Source organism: Martes martes, assembly GCF_963455335.1.
Source record: "Martes martes genome assembly, chromosome: 8".
NCBI lineage: Eukaryota > Metazoa > Chordata > Mammalia > Carnivora > Mustelidae > Martes > Martes martes.
In genome coordinates, this window is record NC_137895.1 from 73328970 (window position 1) to 73344630 (window position 15661).

Consider the following 15661-nt stretch of genomic DNA (forward strand, 5'->3'; position numbering starts at 1 on the left):
AAGGAAATGACAAAGGTGATATCTTTCAAAATGGTGTTTAGTCTTTGATAGCTAATATTATTTCCAATAATATAATGCTTAGACTAGTGAAGTCTTATCTGGATGAAATTCTTCATTCACTTATACATATATTAATTCAGCAAATTTTTACTGAGAACCTGCTTTGAGACAAGATTTTGCTCTAAGGGCTTAATATATCAGAAAGTAAAGCAAAGAAGGTTCATGTCCTTTTGAAGTTTGTATCAGATATGTTGCATTGACGAGGGAGAGATACGAAAAGCAGTAAACAGAAAAAAAATGTAAATATCGAAGTATGTAAAACAAACAGTTTCAAACAGTGAAACTTATGGAAAAAGGAAAAAAGCAGGACCAGGAAAAGAGATTATGCTGGGTTGGGTTGGGGAGAAGGTGAAACAGATTACAATATTAAATGGTGTGGGCAGGTGGGGCCTTACTAAAAAAGAAGAAGACAAATATAATCCTGTTCACATTGTGATTGTTTCAGTTTTTAAAATTATTAAATTACAAATGTTATTTAGATTTTAGATGTTATTATCCATCTAAAAACATCAAACGCCTTGAACATTAAGCAACAGCATTTTCAAAAACTAGTCTTTTAAGATGTTCTAATAATTTAGAGTGAGCATTACAAAATCTCATTTCATGACAATGTTGGCTTAAAAACTCAATATTCATTCTACAAGCAGGTATCATGCCTTTTTGAAGACTCAGGACAAGCCCATTTATGCTTCTCCAATAAAAATTTGAGTCAGACACTGCATCAAAAACTAATGATGTGGACACCTGGGTGGCTCAGTTGGTTAAGCAACTGCCTTCAGCTCAGGTCATGGTCCTGGAGTCCTGGGATCAAGTCCCACATCAGGCTCCCTGCTGGGGGGGGAGTCTGCTTCTCCCTCTGACCTTTCCCCTCTCATGCACTCTCTCTTCTCGTTCTCTCTCTCTCAAATAAATAAATAGAATCTTAAAAAAAAAACCTAATTATGTATTTTATGGTGACTCACATAACAATAAAAAAAATTGAGTCATAATTTTATTCAACCGACTTATTGGTAACTGTCAATTCTAATGAATTTGTGATTGACCCTAGAAATAATCCTTATGGGGACTCGTGTTTTTCAATATATAGCCAGAGACCAAACTGTTCTTTCTTCTTCTTCTTTTTTTTAAGATAGTTTGTTTATTTATTTATTTGACAAAAAGAGAGACACAGCAAGAGAGGAAACACAAGCAGGGGGAATGGGAGAGGGAGAAGCAGGCGCCCTGTCGAGCAGGGAGCCCGAAGTGGGACTTGATCCCAGGACCCTGAGCCAAAGGCAAACACTTAATGACTGAGCCACTCAGGCACCCTAAACGTTCTATCTTCTAGTTGTGAATTCTAACTCTCTCCTCGAATGACCCTTTCATCCAAATTTTCTGTAAAAGTAAGGGCATCTTTTAAAAATACACTGGCAGCCTTCCCCAGTACATTTGCAGCCCTCCCCACCCAAATACATTTGCACAAACTTTCTTTCCAAAAACAAAGGTAAGAAAAGAAAGATACTATCATGGGGCACCTGGCTGGCTCAGTTGGTAGAACATGCAACTCTTAATCCCAGGGTTGTGTGTTCCAGAGCCATGCTGGGTGTAGAGATTACTTAGAAATAAAATCTTTAAAAGAAGAAAGATATTGCCACATTGCTAAACTTTACATTAGCTTGCTGCTGAGAATTACCATTTTTCTTACATTTGTGTAAATTCAAACCTCAAGCCTGGCTATCTCATTAGAATCAGCAGAAAGGAATATATATTTTGAAGTCAGCCTTCTCTTTCTTCTTGTAAATAGTTCCCCTAATTCTGGGTTACTTTACTAGAAAATAAAATCCACATTACTAAATATACTTATGTAACGTGGAAAGAGTCTCTTCAAATTACAAATCTAGATAAGTATGCATACTTAACAAATATCAAACAAAGATGAAAATAAAATCCAACTGATGAAAATATTACCTATTAAAAGTTCAATTATCTAAGTCTAATTTAATGTCACCTTTTTCCAGCAGATGCAAAAACAAAGCTGACTTGAATTCAGGTATAATTACGATAATGTGGTTTTAATTATGCACACCAAATCAAAGATTGTCCTTTAAAAGTGCATTTTATCTGGAAAATGGCTGTCATTGGACTGGGTGATGACAGCCTACCACTACTGGTAGTGCCATTTAATTTCCACATCTAGTGGTTGATAAGAAAAACAAGATTTTTCAGAAGTACTCTTTAGTTAGGGGGCCTGGGTGGCTCAGTCCTTAAGCTCTGCCTTCCACTCAGGTCATGATCCCAGAGTCCTGGGATCAAGTCCCACATCAGGCTCCTTAATGAGGAACCTGCTTCTCCCTCTCCCGCTCCCTCTCTGCTTGTGCTTTCTCTCTCTGTGTTAAATAAATAAAATCCTTTAAAAGAAGAAAGAACGAACTTTGGAGTCAGACCAGAGAAATGGAGCAACTTCATATTTCTTCTATTGTTGAAATAAAAACTAAATGAGTTCAGTGTGTAGGCACCAAGCTGTTCTTAAGTTCTCTGTATAACATTGCACGTGACCACTAAAACTGCAATTTTCTCTTTTTTTTAATTTTTAAATTTTTTTATAAACATATAATGTATTATTAGCCCCAGGGGTACAGGTCTGTGAATCACCAGGTTTACACACTTCACAGCACTAACCATAACACATACCTTCCCCAATGTCCATAACCCCACCACCCTCTCCCTACCCCCTACCCCCAGCAACCCTGTTTGTTTTGTGAGATTAAGCGTCTCTTATGGTTTGTCTCCCTCCCGATCCCATCTTGTTTCATTTATTCTTTTCCTACCCCTCAAACCCTCCACGTTGCATCTCCACTTCCTCATATCAGGGAGATCATACGATAGTTGTCTTTCTCCGATTGACTTATTTCGCTAAGCATAATACCCTCTAGTTCCATTCACATCATCACAAATGGCAAGATTTCATTTCTTTTGATGGCTGCATAGTATTCCGTTGTGTATATATACCACATCTTCTTTATCCATTCATCTGTTGAGGGACATCTAGGTTCTTTCCATAGTTTGGCTATTGTGGACATCACTGCTATAAACATTCGGGTGCACGTGTCCCTTCGGAGCACCACGTTTTTTTGTATCTTTAGGGTAAATACCCAGTAGAAAACTGCAATTTTCTCTTATAAATTGTTTAGTGACTACAAAAGATTCTTGTGCAGTCATTAAATGAACATTTATTGACCATGTACTATGTGTGTCAGTGGACTCTCAAAACTTCCTTGAGAAAAATTATTCTATCTTGAAAAGCTGGAACACGTGCCAAAGTAATGGCAATGTCCTGGTGCTCGCAATCCTCTACTGAACAACATTGATGCTTCTAGAGCAGTGCTGTCATTTAAGACGTGAATGCAGTATAATAGAGTTAAAACATTCACCAGAATATATCTGGTAAAGTCTGCAAAGAAGCACAGAGAGCCTGTATCTGTTTTCGGATGGAAATATTGCACCTGAGGTATTGAACAAATTATGCAAGAACCGATCATGTTCTTAAATATACTCTAGATCAGCAAAGACACAGGGTGATAATTGGCTGGAGAAGTGAGGATCACACTGGCGAGGCTGTGGACACAGTGTCAGCCCTTTAAATTCAAGATCCCATTCATGGCCCAACCTTGTTCAATATATTCATACAGAGCTTCTCTTTGTCCTTGGATGGGAGTTACTTACATCTCCTCACAACCAGGAAGTTTGCGAGAGACCTGATCAGTTCAGGATAAAAACATTCATTCTGGGGGTACCTGGGTGGCTCAGTCAGTTAAGCGTCTGCCTTCAACTTAGGTTGTGAATCCGGGGTCCTGGGACCCAGCCTCTTGTTGATGGGCTCCCTGCTCAGGGCAGAGCCTACTTTACCCTCTGCCTGCAGCTCCCCCTGCTTGTGCTCACTCTCTCTCTCTCTCTGTCAAATAAATAAATAAAATCTTTTTAAAAAATATTTTAAAAAACATTCATTTCAGCTGGAATAAATCAGGTTATTTTCTTTCAGACTGGTCACAGAAGAGGTTCTGACAACACCATTCATTTACTTCCCAAACGTTTGTCTTTTCCTAATAATAAAACCAATACGTGTTTATTTTAGCAAATTTGCAAGACGTGGGTAAGTTGAAAGAGGGCAATGAAATTCACCCATAATCATCTCTCAATAGAAACTGCTGATAACACTTTGGTGTCCTTCCTTGAATCATACTGAATATTCAGTTTTGAATCCCGCTTTTTTTCTCTTACTATTTTATGGTGCATTTTTTCTAGGGTTTTAAAAATTTTCAATTAAGTCATTTTTAATGCTGGTATATTATTCTATGGAATGAATAAACTATATTTTATAAAATACTCTCTTGTTTTGGAACATTTAAATTGCTTCCAGACTTCTACTATTATAAATAATAATGCCATTAAAATCCTTGTACAGAAATTGTCATCTAAATTTCTGACTCTTGGGATCCATTCCTTTAAGAAGAATTACTATAATGCACATTTTTCCTTTAATGCATATTTCTCCAGGAAATTTCACTGAGCATTTTACTATATAGAAGTCACTGTGCATGATACTACAGACAATACAAATATGAATTAAACAGAGTTCACCACAAAGAAGCTTACAATCTAGAAAGGAAAATCAGACAAAAGTACACATAACTGTAATAAATATCGGAAAGGGATACATTTAATGAACAAAGGTTTTGATTTGCCCTTTGGAGACTCAAAAATGAGGACTCTTTTCTCATGACAAATTGAAACCTATTTGCATGAAAATGTTTATTCCCTGCTTTAAAAGCTGTTTCTGATTGCTAATATTCTCATTAAAATGCTTATCGCTTATCTGTGTCTACTTTGGGAAAAAAAACTCTATTGGATGTATTGCATAAATATCACTGACTTCAGGTTTATAGTTTGTCTCTTTCCCAGGGGAAATTTCAAGCATTTGAATATGGTTACTTTGTTTTCTAACGATGCAGGGTTATGTGGGTGGCTGCAAATCCCTATAGACATGAGCCTTGTAATAAAATAATATAAATAATAAATAATATATATAAATAATAAATAATAAAATAAAAGCAATGGTGTCACTGGGGAAAGTTGTAGGTTGCGATTATAGATTAGCACACACTCTTACAGATTCAGTATGTTAGCTGCCATTGATTTGTTACGGTAGGTACAAAGGCATCATCTCACTGAGCTTCAATGACAGGTTTTGATAATAGTTTTATCATTTCTCAAAATCAGACGAAACTTTTATGTAGGTTTCTTATTTCCATTGTATCAGGGGTCAAAAAACTTTGTAAAGGATTGGAGAGGAAATATTTTCAGACTGTGTCCATCTCTTCTGTGTCACAGCCACTCAGCTCTGCCATTGTAATGTGAGAGCAATTGTGAACTGCTGACTGACTTCAATAAATATTTATGGACATGGAAATTGGCATTTTACGTAAATTTTATATGTCATAAAATACTGTTATTTTGATTTTTTCCCCCACCATTTAATTAAAAGCCCTTGTTAGTTCATGGCCCATACAAAAATAATACGTGGGGGGGCTGCATTTGGCTCACAGATCATAGTTTGCTGGCTTGTTGCCTAGATTATCTCATTCAAAAACAACAGATATGTACAAATTCTAAAATAAAACCCTTTAAGCAGCAATACTAAAAGATTAAATACGAGGCTTTATAACTTTACAACTTTAAGTACTCTTTTTTTTTTTAAGATTTTATTTATTTATTTGACAGAGATCACAAGTAGGCAGAGAGAGGCAGGCAGAGAGGGAGGGGGAAGCAGGCTCCCCGCTGAGCAGAGAGCCCGATGCGGGGCTCGATCCCAGGACCCTGAGATCATGACCTGAGCTGAAGACAGAGGCTTTAACCCACTGAGCCACCTAGGCACCCCTTTAAGTACTTTTCTTAAAATCTGGATCAACCATTTCCCTTGTATTGGTATGTTTTTGGCTATAGGTAACAACAAAGTGTGACTAATGGTGGCTTAACTCTGAGGACAAGTTATTTTATCACTTATCAAGGATTCAAAACGTAGGATATTTCAGGGTTGGTTGCAGAGCACACTGAACTCTGCAATGGCCCGGGGCTCTTTCCAACATGCTGTTCTGCCACCCTTAGTAGATCCTGCAACATCTCCTCTCCTGGTCACAAGATGACTAGGCATTTCAGGACTTATATCTGTATCCTTACAAAGCCACATCTGCAAGCAGAGGGAGCACAAAGGAGGAGGGTAGGGAATCAGTTCTTTTCAACAGTTTATTCTCTTACTGAGTAAGAAAATTCTTCCCAGAAGTCCACAGCAGTTTTCCCCTTAAGACACATAGTGCAGAACCAGTCATATATGCATGTACGCTCTCCCCTTAACTCATCAACTGACAAAGAAAATAGGATTACCATGATCATCTGACCCTATCTGGCCTTTGCTGTGAAGGAATACAACTTGTCTGTCCATAATGCCGCCAATATTTGAATGACATTGGATTTTGTTAGCAAGGAAAAGTGGGGATGGCAGTTGAGTGGACAAAGAGTGCTTGCCGCATTCTTTTAATTTTTAATAATTTATGAGTTGATATATTTAAGGTGTATAAAACCAAATCAATAGGAAAAATACACTTTATTGAATGAGATATGGGGCTTTTGTTACTCCATATGCATTTTTTGTATTTTGTTATGTATTTTGTAACTCCATGGTACATTTTCTAACTTCTTTATATACTCTACCACTAATTCACTCTTTATCAATCCTGAATATTTCAGCTCTACAAGGCCAAACTTGTACCATGACAGGTTCAGGTGACACCTCAAATTTGTGCAAATCTTCTAAGAGGTGTGTATATATTTTTCCTTGCACAAGTCACTAATACATGCAATACCTGGTACAAATACAGAAGTAGGAACTAAATTAATATGGACATTAATCAACATTAAATAATACATATGAAATTATATATCTATGACTGTATAATTTCTAACATGTCATTTCATATATATGGTTTCATATATATGAAACTATTGAAATCTCAACTTGCATCAGCTCGATATATCATACTGTTTACTAAGTTCCTATTAAAATAAATGCATCATCTTCTTCAAGTAGGTTTTTATAAAATTATCTTCTGTAAATGATACTACATAAAGGCAGCATGGCTTATGTTCATGGCTTTTAGTCACCTTTCTTACTTTAATGGCATTTATATAAATTTCTACCCAGTGATAGCATCAAAGTGAATAACTAATAAATTTATAATTTATTTACTGAGGAAATAACAATTTATTATTAAAATGAGAGAACTCTTATCTTTCTCTCGTGAGATAAAAATAAGAATAACTTTGTTATAAAATGTTGATTTCCCTTAGATTCCAGTTTTGGAAATGATGACCTATTAATAGTCGAAGCAGCTTACTGATTCCTAATTTTTCTCCTGAATATTCTTTTTTGGCTTTATCTTGCTTATTAGGGACTAGATCAGTTGGAGACTGGTTAGGTTGTTAAAATTAAATTGAATGTTTGTTTAAAACATTTAAGCTAGAACGAAGAGACATATGTCAATATACATATGATTTTTGCTACATTGGGAAGTCTAAGGATAAAATTTAAGGAACATGAATTAGTCTATAGTCTTCCTGTGCATTTTTCTAGTCTGACCTTATATGTTAATTCCTAGGAAAGAGGTGATTCTGAGCTGCCAGCTCCTTTCCATACTGTGGTTCCACCATAGTGTGGGGTTCCAGGTTCCTCCAACGGTCCTTCTGCATTCCAGCAGGCAGTCAGAAAAGAGGACTAGCGAATCTCCTGGTAAGGGTGCAGAAGCCAGGCCTGAGGTGACACATACCACTTCTGTCCACAAAATTCTGAAGACTGTAGTGACATGGCTCCACCTAAGTGCAAGGGAAGTGTGTGTCCAAATGAAAATGACGTGGGATTTGGTTAGCGTTCAGCGCTGTCTCAGTCACAGAGAGCTGTCGTGCATAGACACCTGTGAAATATGCACATCTCAGGCTGCGTGGGTGGCTCAGCCCATTAAATGCCCACGCCGGGCTCCCTGCTCAGCAAGGATACTGCTTCTCCCTCTCTCTGCCCCCAGCTCTTGCTCTCTCTCAAATAAATACAATTTTTTAAAAAAGAAACAAACAAACAAAAAGAAACATGCACATCTCTGTGTCAGTATCCAGCAGAGCTCTCATTCAATATGTGTTAATTAGTGGCAAACTTCCTATTAGATATATAGATGAATAAAACAGTATATGAAGACTATATGTACAAGATGATACTCAATATTTTGTTCTACTCTGACCTAAGATAACTTGAGATCAAATGGAGTTGTTTGACCCACTCACCTAGTGTTGCAAAACACAGCCATCAAATGCAAAGTCTGTTAGAAATTGTTGCAGAAAATTGTAAGCAGCAGTAACATTGGTAGAAGTAATGTCGGATGATATACATATATTTTTAAAGACTGTATTTATTTATTTATCAGAGAGAGAGAGAGAGCGCGTACACAAGCAGGAGGAGCAGCAGGCAGAGGGAGAGGAAGAGTCAGGCTTTTCCGCTGAGCAAGGAGCCCAATGTGGGACTCCATCCCAGGACCCTGGGATCATGACCTGAGCCAAAGGCCGATGCCTAGCTGACAGAGCCATCCAGTGCCCCCAGATGGTATATATATTATAAACATTCCATCTGAAAATACAGACATCCTCTGATATATTATTAGGCAACTATGAACAACTTTGAATCAAAAAAGAAATAGAAATATGTATACATAACTCAAAATATACAAATGAGGAAGCATAGAACTCTTGCTACAAATACTTGTGGTAAGATATCTTTTTGCCCCAAACAGGTATGTTTACTGCAGTTCTCTACAGAAAGAATGAGCTTTCTACAGAGAAAGTACTTCTGTGTGTGTTTGTGTGCATGTGTGTGTGTGGGGGGTGATTTTATCAGTAACCAGTTCTCTAAAAAATGTTGTGGGGGCACCTGGGTGGTTCTGTTGGTTAAATGTCCAACTATTGATTTTGGCCCAGGTCATGATCTCAGGGTCCTGGGATTGAGCCCCACATCAGGGTCCCTGCTCCCTGCTCAGTGGGAAGTCTGCTTTTCTCCCTCTGCAACCGTCCAAAATAAATTTAAAAATCTTAAAAAAAAAAAAAAAAAGATTGACAGAATCTGCCCACTTAAAAAATAGGTTATTCCAAGGTTACTCCAAAGGTGGCTAGTATGGTAGTATTGATTGCAATACCACTTTTTTATAGAACCAAATACATTAAGTTATAAATTTTTCAATTATGGTTAACTCATGGTAATATGGAGTAAAACTTCTTTCAACATTAATTTATCTTTGAAACTACTTGTTTAAATTATTTCCAGTACTATATAGCACAGTAAATAACACTGCAATTACATTGCAAGTGAAACAATGATTAGGGACAATGTAGTGATATGTATAATAAATCCAAAGGGAGCAAAACCTCCTTCCAACAAGGTCTGAAAGGATTCATTAACCATTAGGGAGTATTTCCTTCTCCTCAGTGGTATGTCTATTGAAGTATCAGCCAAGTAGACTGAGACAGTTGAATTGCCCTCCTCAAAGGTTACTTCAGGAGGACTGGATTAAGGGCAAACCTCAGTTTGCTAGAGGAGATGTTACCTGGGTGAAGGACCATTTGAAAAATGTGGAGTGGTTTCTAAGGTGGAAGTGATGGTTGGGGAACTTCATCTACTTGAGCTGGGGTTCTTGGAATGCTGTCCTTTCCCCTCCTAGCTCTGTGATTTTGGAACACAATCCCTTCATTATTAGAGTCGCGAATTTTTAAGTGCACATAAACCAATTTAACATGTATTTTCTTCAATTTGTTGTTTAGCTAGTGTTAAACAAAACAAATTAAATGGACTCTAACGTGTATTACTAATAAAGTCCTAAAAGTGTTCATGGTGATGGAGGGTTCTGATGCCCTTCTGGAAATCTGTGAATTATTAGCACCACCTTTCACTTTTACTTCCACACATCCCTCATCATCTCTAGTCTGATGCTTCTGATAAGATAATTTGATTCGGTGAGAGAAGGACAAGAAAGACATTGATGCAGAAACTCGAGTAGCATTCTAGGTCTGCAGCGACTCAATGTAGGTTCCGCGCTTTGGTTTCCTTATCTGAAATACTTAATTCACTGGGTAGCTCTAGGGCATAAATAAGATTATCAAGCGCCCCGCACAGCGGCGTGAGACCGCAGGTGAGCGCGGCTGACCTTTTGAGCACCCAGGTGTGTGCCGCAGGTGCGCGCCCGCGCGATTCCTCTCGGCCAATGGGCGAGCCCGCTGCGCGCCGGGCGGGACGGGGGCGGAGCCGTCCGGAGAAAACCGGCTCCGAAGCCGCGCCCTGGGCGCTCCCCACAGCACTGCGAGTCCTTGGCTGCCTGCCCCGCTGGAGGCGGCCGCGGCGGCGGCGCGAACTGCCTGTACTCTGCGCTCTCTGCGCTCCGCCCTCGGGGCTTGCGGGCCATCGGCTCCCAGGGAGGAGGGTGGACGCAGCCCGGCCGGCCGCTGCAGCGGTGTCAGGTGAGTGCGGGCGCCGCAGAGACTGAGGCGTTGCGGCAGCGCCAGGAGTCCGAGCCAAATTCTCAGCGCGGCCCAGAGCGTCCCGGGAAGGAGGGGACGGCGGGGCACTGGCCGGGGGGACGCCGGTGCCGGGCAGCCCGCAGTCGCCCCTCTTGAGTCGCACCGAGCGTGGCACGCAGGCGACGCCCCCCGGGGTCGGGTCACCCCGAAGGAGTCGGTCTAGCGCACATTTGCTGACGGACGAGCGTGATAGAGAGGCGGGAGCTGCGAGCGAACCCGGCGCGATGAGCGGCGAGGGCGGCTGCAACTTCAGGCGGACGGCTATACGGCGGAAGCCCGGTCCCTTCTACCTGCCGCTGGGGACCCCTCAGCCCTGGAGACCATCGGGGTCGCACTGGGGACGGCCCGAGACCGACGCCTTCAGGAGCCAGGCAGCTGCGGACCGCCCAGGTGAGTGACCCGCGGGGCAGGGGCGGGCGGGGGCGTTGCCGCCGGAGAAAGCCGCGCCGAGCGCCCTGCGGGTGCGCCCAGTCTCCCTGCTGCTAAGGGAGCCCGCGGCAAGGAGCTTCCCAGACGGCTGAGCCGGCCCGTCCACCCCTTACCTGATTCTGTCCCTTCCCCCAAAGGACCTTGGGCAGGAACCCGCGGGGGGCTGAGCTTGCCCTGGAGGTCCCTAATCAGGGAATTCCGGGACTAAAGGTATTATTTTAAAAGTTTGGCTACGAAGTAATAAAGCCCATTCTTTTGAAACACTGAAGTTTAAGTTTCTTAGTTAAATTCCTGCTTCGGCAGACCTCGTGAAGGACTAGTACAACACATGGGGGAGGCTGATGCTCACCTTAGTCGGCTCGCGTAGCTGTTGGTAACCTCGGACCAGCTATCCTGAGTGCTCCGGTTTTCGCTTTTGCAGAATACGGTTGACTCCCACCTTACGTGTGAAAAGCGGCGTCTCTCATAAGGAAACAGATTCCTAATATCAAGAAATGGAACTGTTATTGCTCTTTTCGTATAGATTAATTCAGCTATCGGTAATGCGGTATTTTGAGTAGTGAATTCTCGTCGAATCTTAGTATTGGAAGAAATCCTAAAGATCCGTTCAAGCCCACGGCATTTCGGAGGGGAGCTTGAAACTATGTGGAACGCTAGGGATTTTTTCTTGATTTGTGAACTGTTCTTTAATCCCCTCCCCTTTTTTGTGCTCCTATCATACTATAGCTAGAAACGTTTTGTATGGAGACCAGTTATGAGACAAAACCCTCATTCACGCAGCAGAAACGCAAATACTTTTATTCACTTTCATTTTGTTTTGATTAAGCAAAGGTGTCATTATTTAAATGTGATAACTGTTGGAGTTTTAAAATTTCTCTAATCCTTGTCCTGAAGTTGTAGTTAGTAGTCATAGGGTAGAAAAACATGATGGATGATTTACACATTTAAAGCCACATTAGATAAGGGCAGAAATAGTGATGTGAGAAAACAATGCAAACAAGTAACTGAGTTACAGTTCTTTACCTCTCAATTTCCTCTTCTGTAAAATGAGGACAGTGAAATCATCTCTTCTAGATTTAAGTGTGATTCACTCTAAAATGAATGGAAGAGTGTATTCCTTTCTTAGTGAACATGTTTTACTTTGTTCTGAAGTTATTTACACATTTTAAAATTGAACTACCATTTTTTTTTTTGAACTACCATTTTTTTTTAAAACGTGATCTCTACATCCAACGTGGGGCTCGAACTCATGACGCCAGTGTCAAGACTCCCATGTTCCTCTGAGTCAGCCAGGTGCCATGAGTTACCAAATTTATTAATCACTGACTGTTTTCAGTTTTGAGGGCAATAGGATTCAAGTTCTTTACATCATGATTTTATTTAAAATTACATTACGTTCAATTTCCAAACTGAATAGGTGAGCAAAAGATGAAGTGACTTAAAAGGAATGAAAGGAGTTGTTGCAGTCTATAAATAATCTTCTATAAAGTACCTTTGCTTGTAGAAGAAACAGTCCTTTTTTACTTCAGAGAAAATCCAGAACACTTTTTTTTTTTTTTTTAAAGATTTATTTATTTTAGAGAGTGAGTGAGTGCACATGCAGGGGGCAGGGTTGGGGGGGGCGGTTCTGGGAAGGAGAGGGAGAGGGAGAGGGAGAGGAAGAGGAAGAGAGAGTCTCAACTGATTCCACACTGAGCATAGGCTTGATCTCAGGACTCTGATATCAGGACCTGAACTGAAACCAAGAGTTGGTCACTTAACTGACTGCCACCCAAGTGCCCCCACAACACTTTTTTTTTTCTTTTTCTTTTTGAATTTTTAAAAAATATATTTATTTTACAGAGAGTGCAAATGAGAGCACGTGGGGGAGAGAGAAGGAGACTCTCAAGCAGAGTCCCCACTGAGTGTGGACACTGTCTTGGACTGGATTTGATGACCCTGAGATCATCACCTGAGCTGAAACCAAGAGTTAGACACTCAACTGACTGAGTCACTCAGACACCCCTTTTTGTTGTTTTTAAAATGTTAGGTAGGGTCATGATAAGCAGTAGAGGTGCAACTCTTGATCTCCGGTTATAAGTTCAAGTCCCATGCTGGGTGTAGGGATTACTTAAAAATAAAATCTTTAAAATAAATAAATTAAATGATATGTAGAGTGTAGCAATAACTTTTCTAGTCTGTTACATTGTCTTAATATTGTTTACACAAACTCAAAGTTCTTGCTGCTGTTAGTTTCAGGGTTGAAAAGTGAAAATGACTTAATCTTTCAAGGTAAGATTGTTCCTCTTTACCAGGATATATAATCTATAGTATCTATTGGAGAATGATCCGGTGTTCTGACAGGAAGTCTTAACCTATTGAGTGACCACACCCTATTCAACTGGGTAGTGTAAAAACATTTTAGAAAGCGCTTCCTTCTTTGAATCAAATCTGCCTCCCTACGCGGTCTCATCCAACCATTATTTTATAAGATCCTCTCCAAATCAAAAACTAAACCAGGTTTAAATCTGCAAGAAGTGTCAGTTTTACTGCAGCACCTAGAAAAGTATTTATATATGAAACCACAACATTTAGACCCATTACATACAGAGTGGATGTTACTCATAATTGTTACTTTCCCTCTTAAAGAAGGAACAAAAACTTGAGAGGTCAAGAGCTTAACAGAAAATTCAGTTTCATGGTATTGTGTTATATCTATGATTGTGAAACCCACTAATTTTAGAGTTTTGTGATTTTTGCCAGGGGGAAAGAAAAAAAAAAAAGTCTACCAACTGCATATGCTGTATATACCTGACTATGAATTTCCTCGTCTAGGTGAAGCAGAGAGTTGAGGTGATTAAGATCTAGGCTTTGGGGTCATATAGCATCCAAGTTCTAGCTGTGTGAATCGGACCAAGCCTCTTAATTTCTCAGTTTCTTCATTTATAAAATGGAGAAAACAGTACTTTAAAAGATAATATAAATAAATGGCACAAAGCAAACATTCCAGGTGGTATCATAACAAGGAATCTTTATTCTCTGTGTCTCAAAGAATCTGGCACTAGGATACTCTAAAAATACTTGTTGAATGAATACCCTGCCCCTATAATGTTCATAATAATGATTTATTGAGTGCATTTTCTGTATGAAATACTATGCTATGTGATACACACATGTATATGTGTATGAATTTATTTTATAACAGTCCTAATAGGTAGGAGTAGTATGCCCATTTTACAGCTGAAAAAAATGGAAGCATAGGGAGTTTTACTAACTTGCTTGGAGTCCTAAAACTGGTACTTGTTTTATTAGGATTCAAATTCAAGTGTGCTTAGAGTCAAAGGTGATGGTCCTACACATATAACATTAATCATGTAATTCCATTACGGAAAAAAAATCCATAAATTTAAACGGTTACTTGTATACACATAAAGTGAGATGAAAATTTTCTGTTGTGCTTCCCCCCACCCCCATACTCTGAATACTGGTTGCCCTTGAGGGTGGGGAAGAGTTGATCTAGTCAGTGTTTTTTTTTTCTGCTATCATTCAAGGCAGCTTATTTCCGTAATTCTGTAGTTTTATGGGAATCCTGAAAGCCTTTACTGAAGATGACTTCCTGTAGAAAATATTTGTTTCTACTTGCAACCTAATACTACTTTTATTAGGCAGACATTTCCATGACTTGAAGATAGTGTAAATTTGAGTTCAGGCTTGCTCAGAGGAGATCAGCATCATTATCATCATTAATTTTTCCACTTGGTGAAGGGACAGACTTTATCGTCAGTTTGCTCTGATGGCAAATTTTTCCTAGGCCACCTTTTTATTCAGGTGTAGCTCTTTCAGTGTGGGACATTGGTGTCTGGTTTGAGGCTCAGTCCTTTCCCATTTCACAAGGTCAAGGCCAGTCTCCCTCTCTCCTGCAAGCCCCTCAGTTCTTGGGCTCTAGGTTCTTGGGAATGGTATTGCCCCCAGGGTAGCATGGGCTTACGAATTAGTTTGCCATTCAGGTTTAGATTTACTGTTCTTTTTCTTTTTTTTTTTTTTTCCTCTTGTCCGTGGGAACCTCCTTTCTTATAATCTCAACAATAAAACTACATTTCAAAGCATAACTGTTGTAATGTATTCATCATCTGGGTACTTTGTGGCTATAGATGTTTCACATTGTATGATGTGCTGGCTTTACATAAGTAGAGTTTCTTTTTCCAGTTCTCACCATGGCTGGAGTACTTGGATTTTCAACACTTAACTCCAATATCCTGAGTGCTTTTACAGAAATAATGTCACCATTGTTGGGGGGAGGAGGGATGGAGATTTGGGATCGAGGGATGAGCACTTACTGTGTATTTAACGCTGTCTCTGAACCAGGCCCATATGTGTTTTACTTCCACTTCTTATTCTTATGACAATCCTATAAGATAGATTATATTATCCTTTTAGAGAAAAATATCAAGTTTCAGAAAATCTTAACTGCGTTGCTGTACAGACGGCCTAATGATCAGGGTCAAGATTTGAACCAGTTCTCTCTAGCTTCAGTGCTCACATGCTTGACACACTA

General features: G+C 39.7%; 1 protein-coding gene across 1 annotated transcript in view; it reads left to right on the forward strand.

Annotated features, from left to right (window-relative positions):
* Positions 1-10512: 10512 nt before the first annotated feature.
* Positions 10513-15661, forward strand: part of FGD4 (FYVE, RhoGEF and PH domain containing 4) — a 202787-nt gene continuing 197638 nt past the window's right edge. The window contains exon 1 of the mRNA XM_080811709.1: positions 10513-11088. Coding sequence (XP_080667835.1) covers positions 10923-11088 — 166 coding nt within the window. The 5' untranslated portion in view covers positions 10513-10922. The remainder of the gene's footprint in view (positions 11089-15661) is intronic.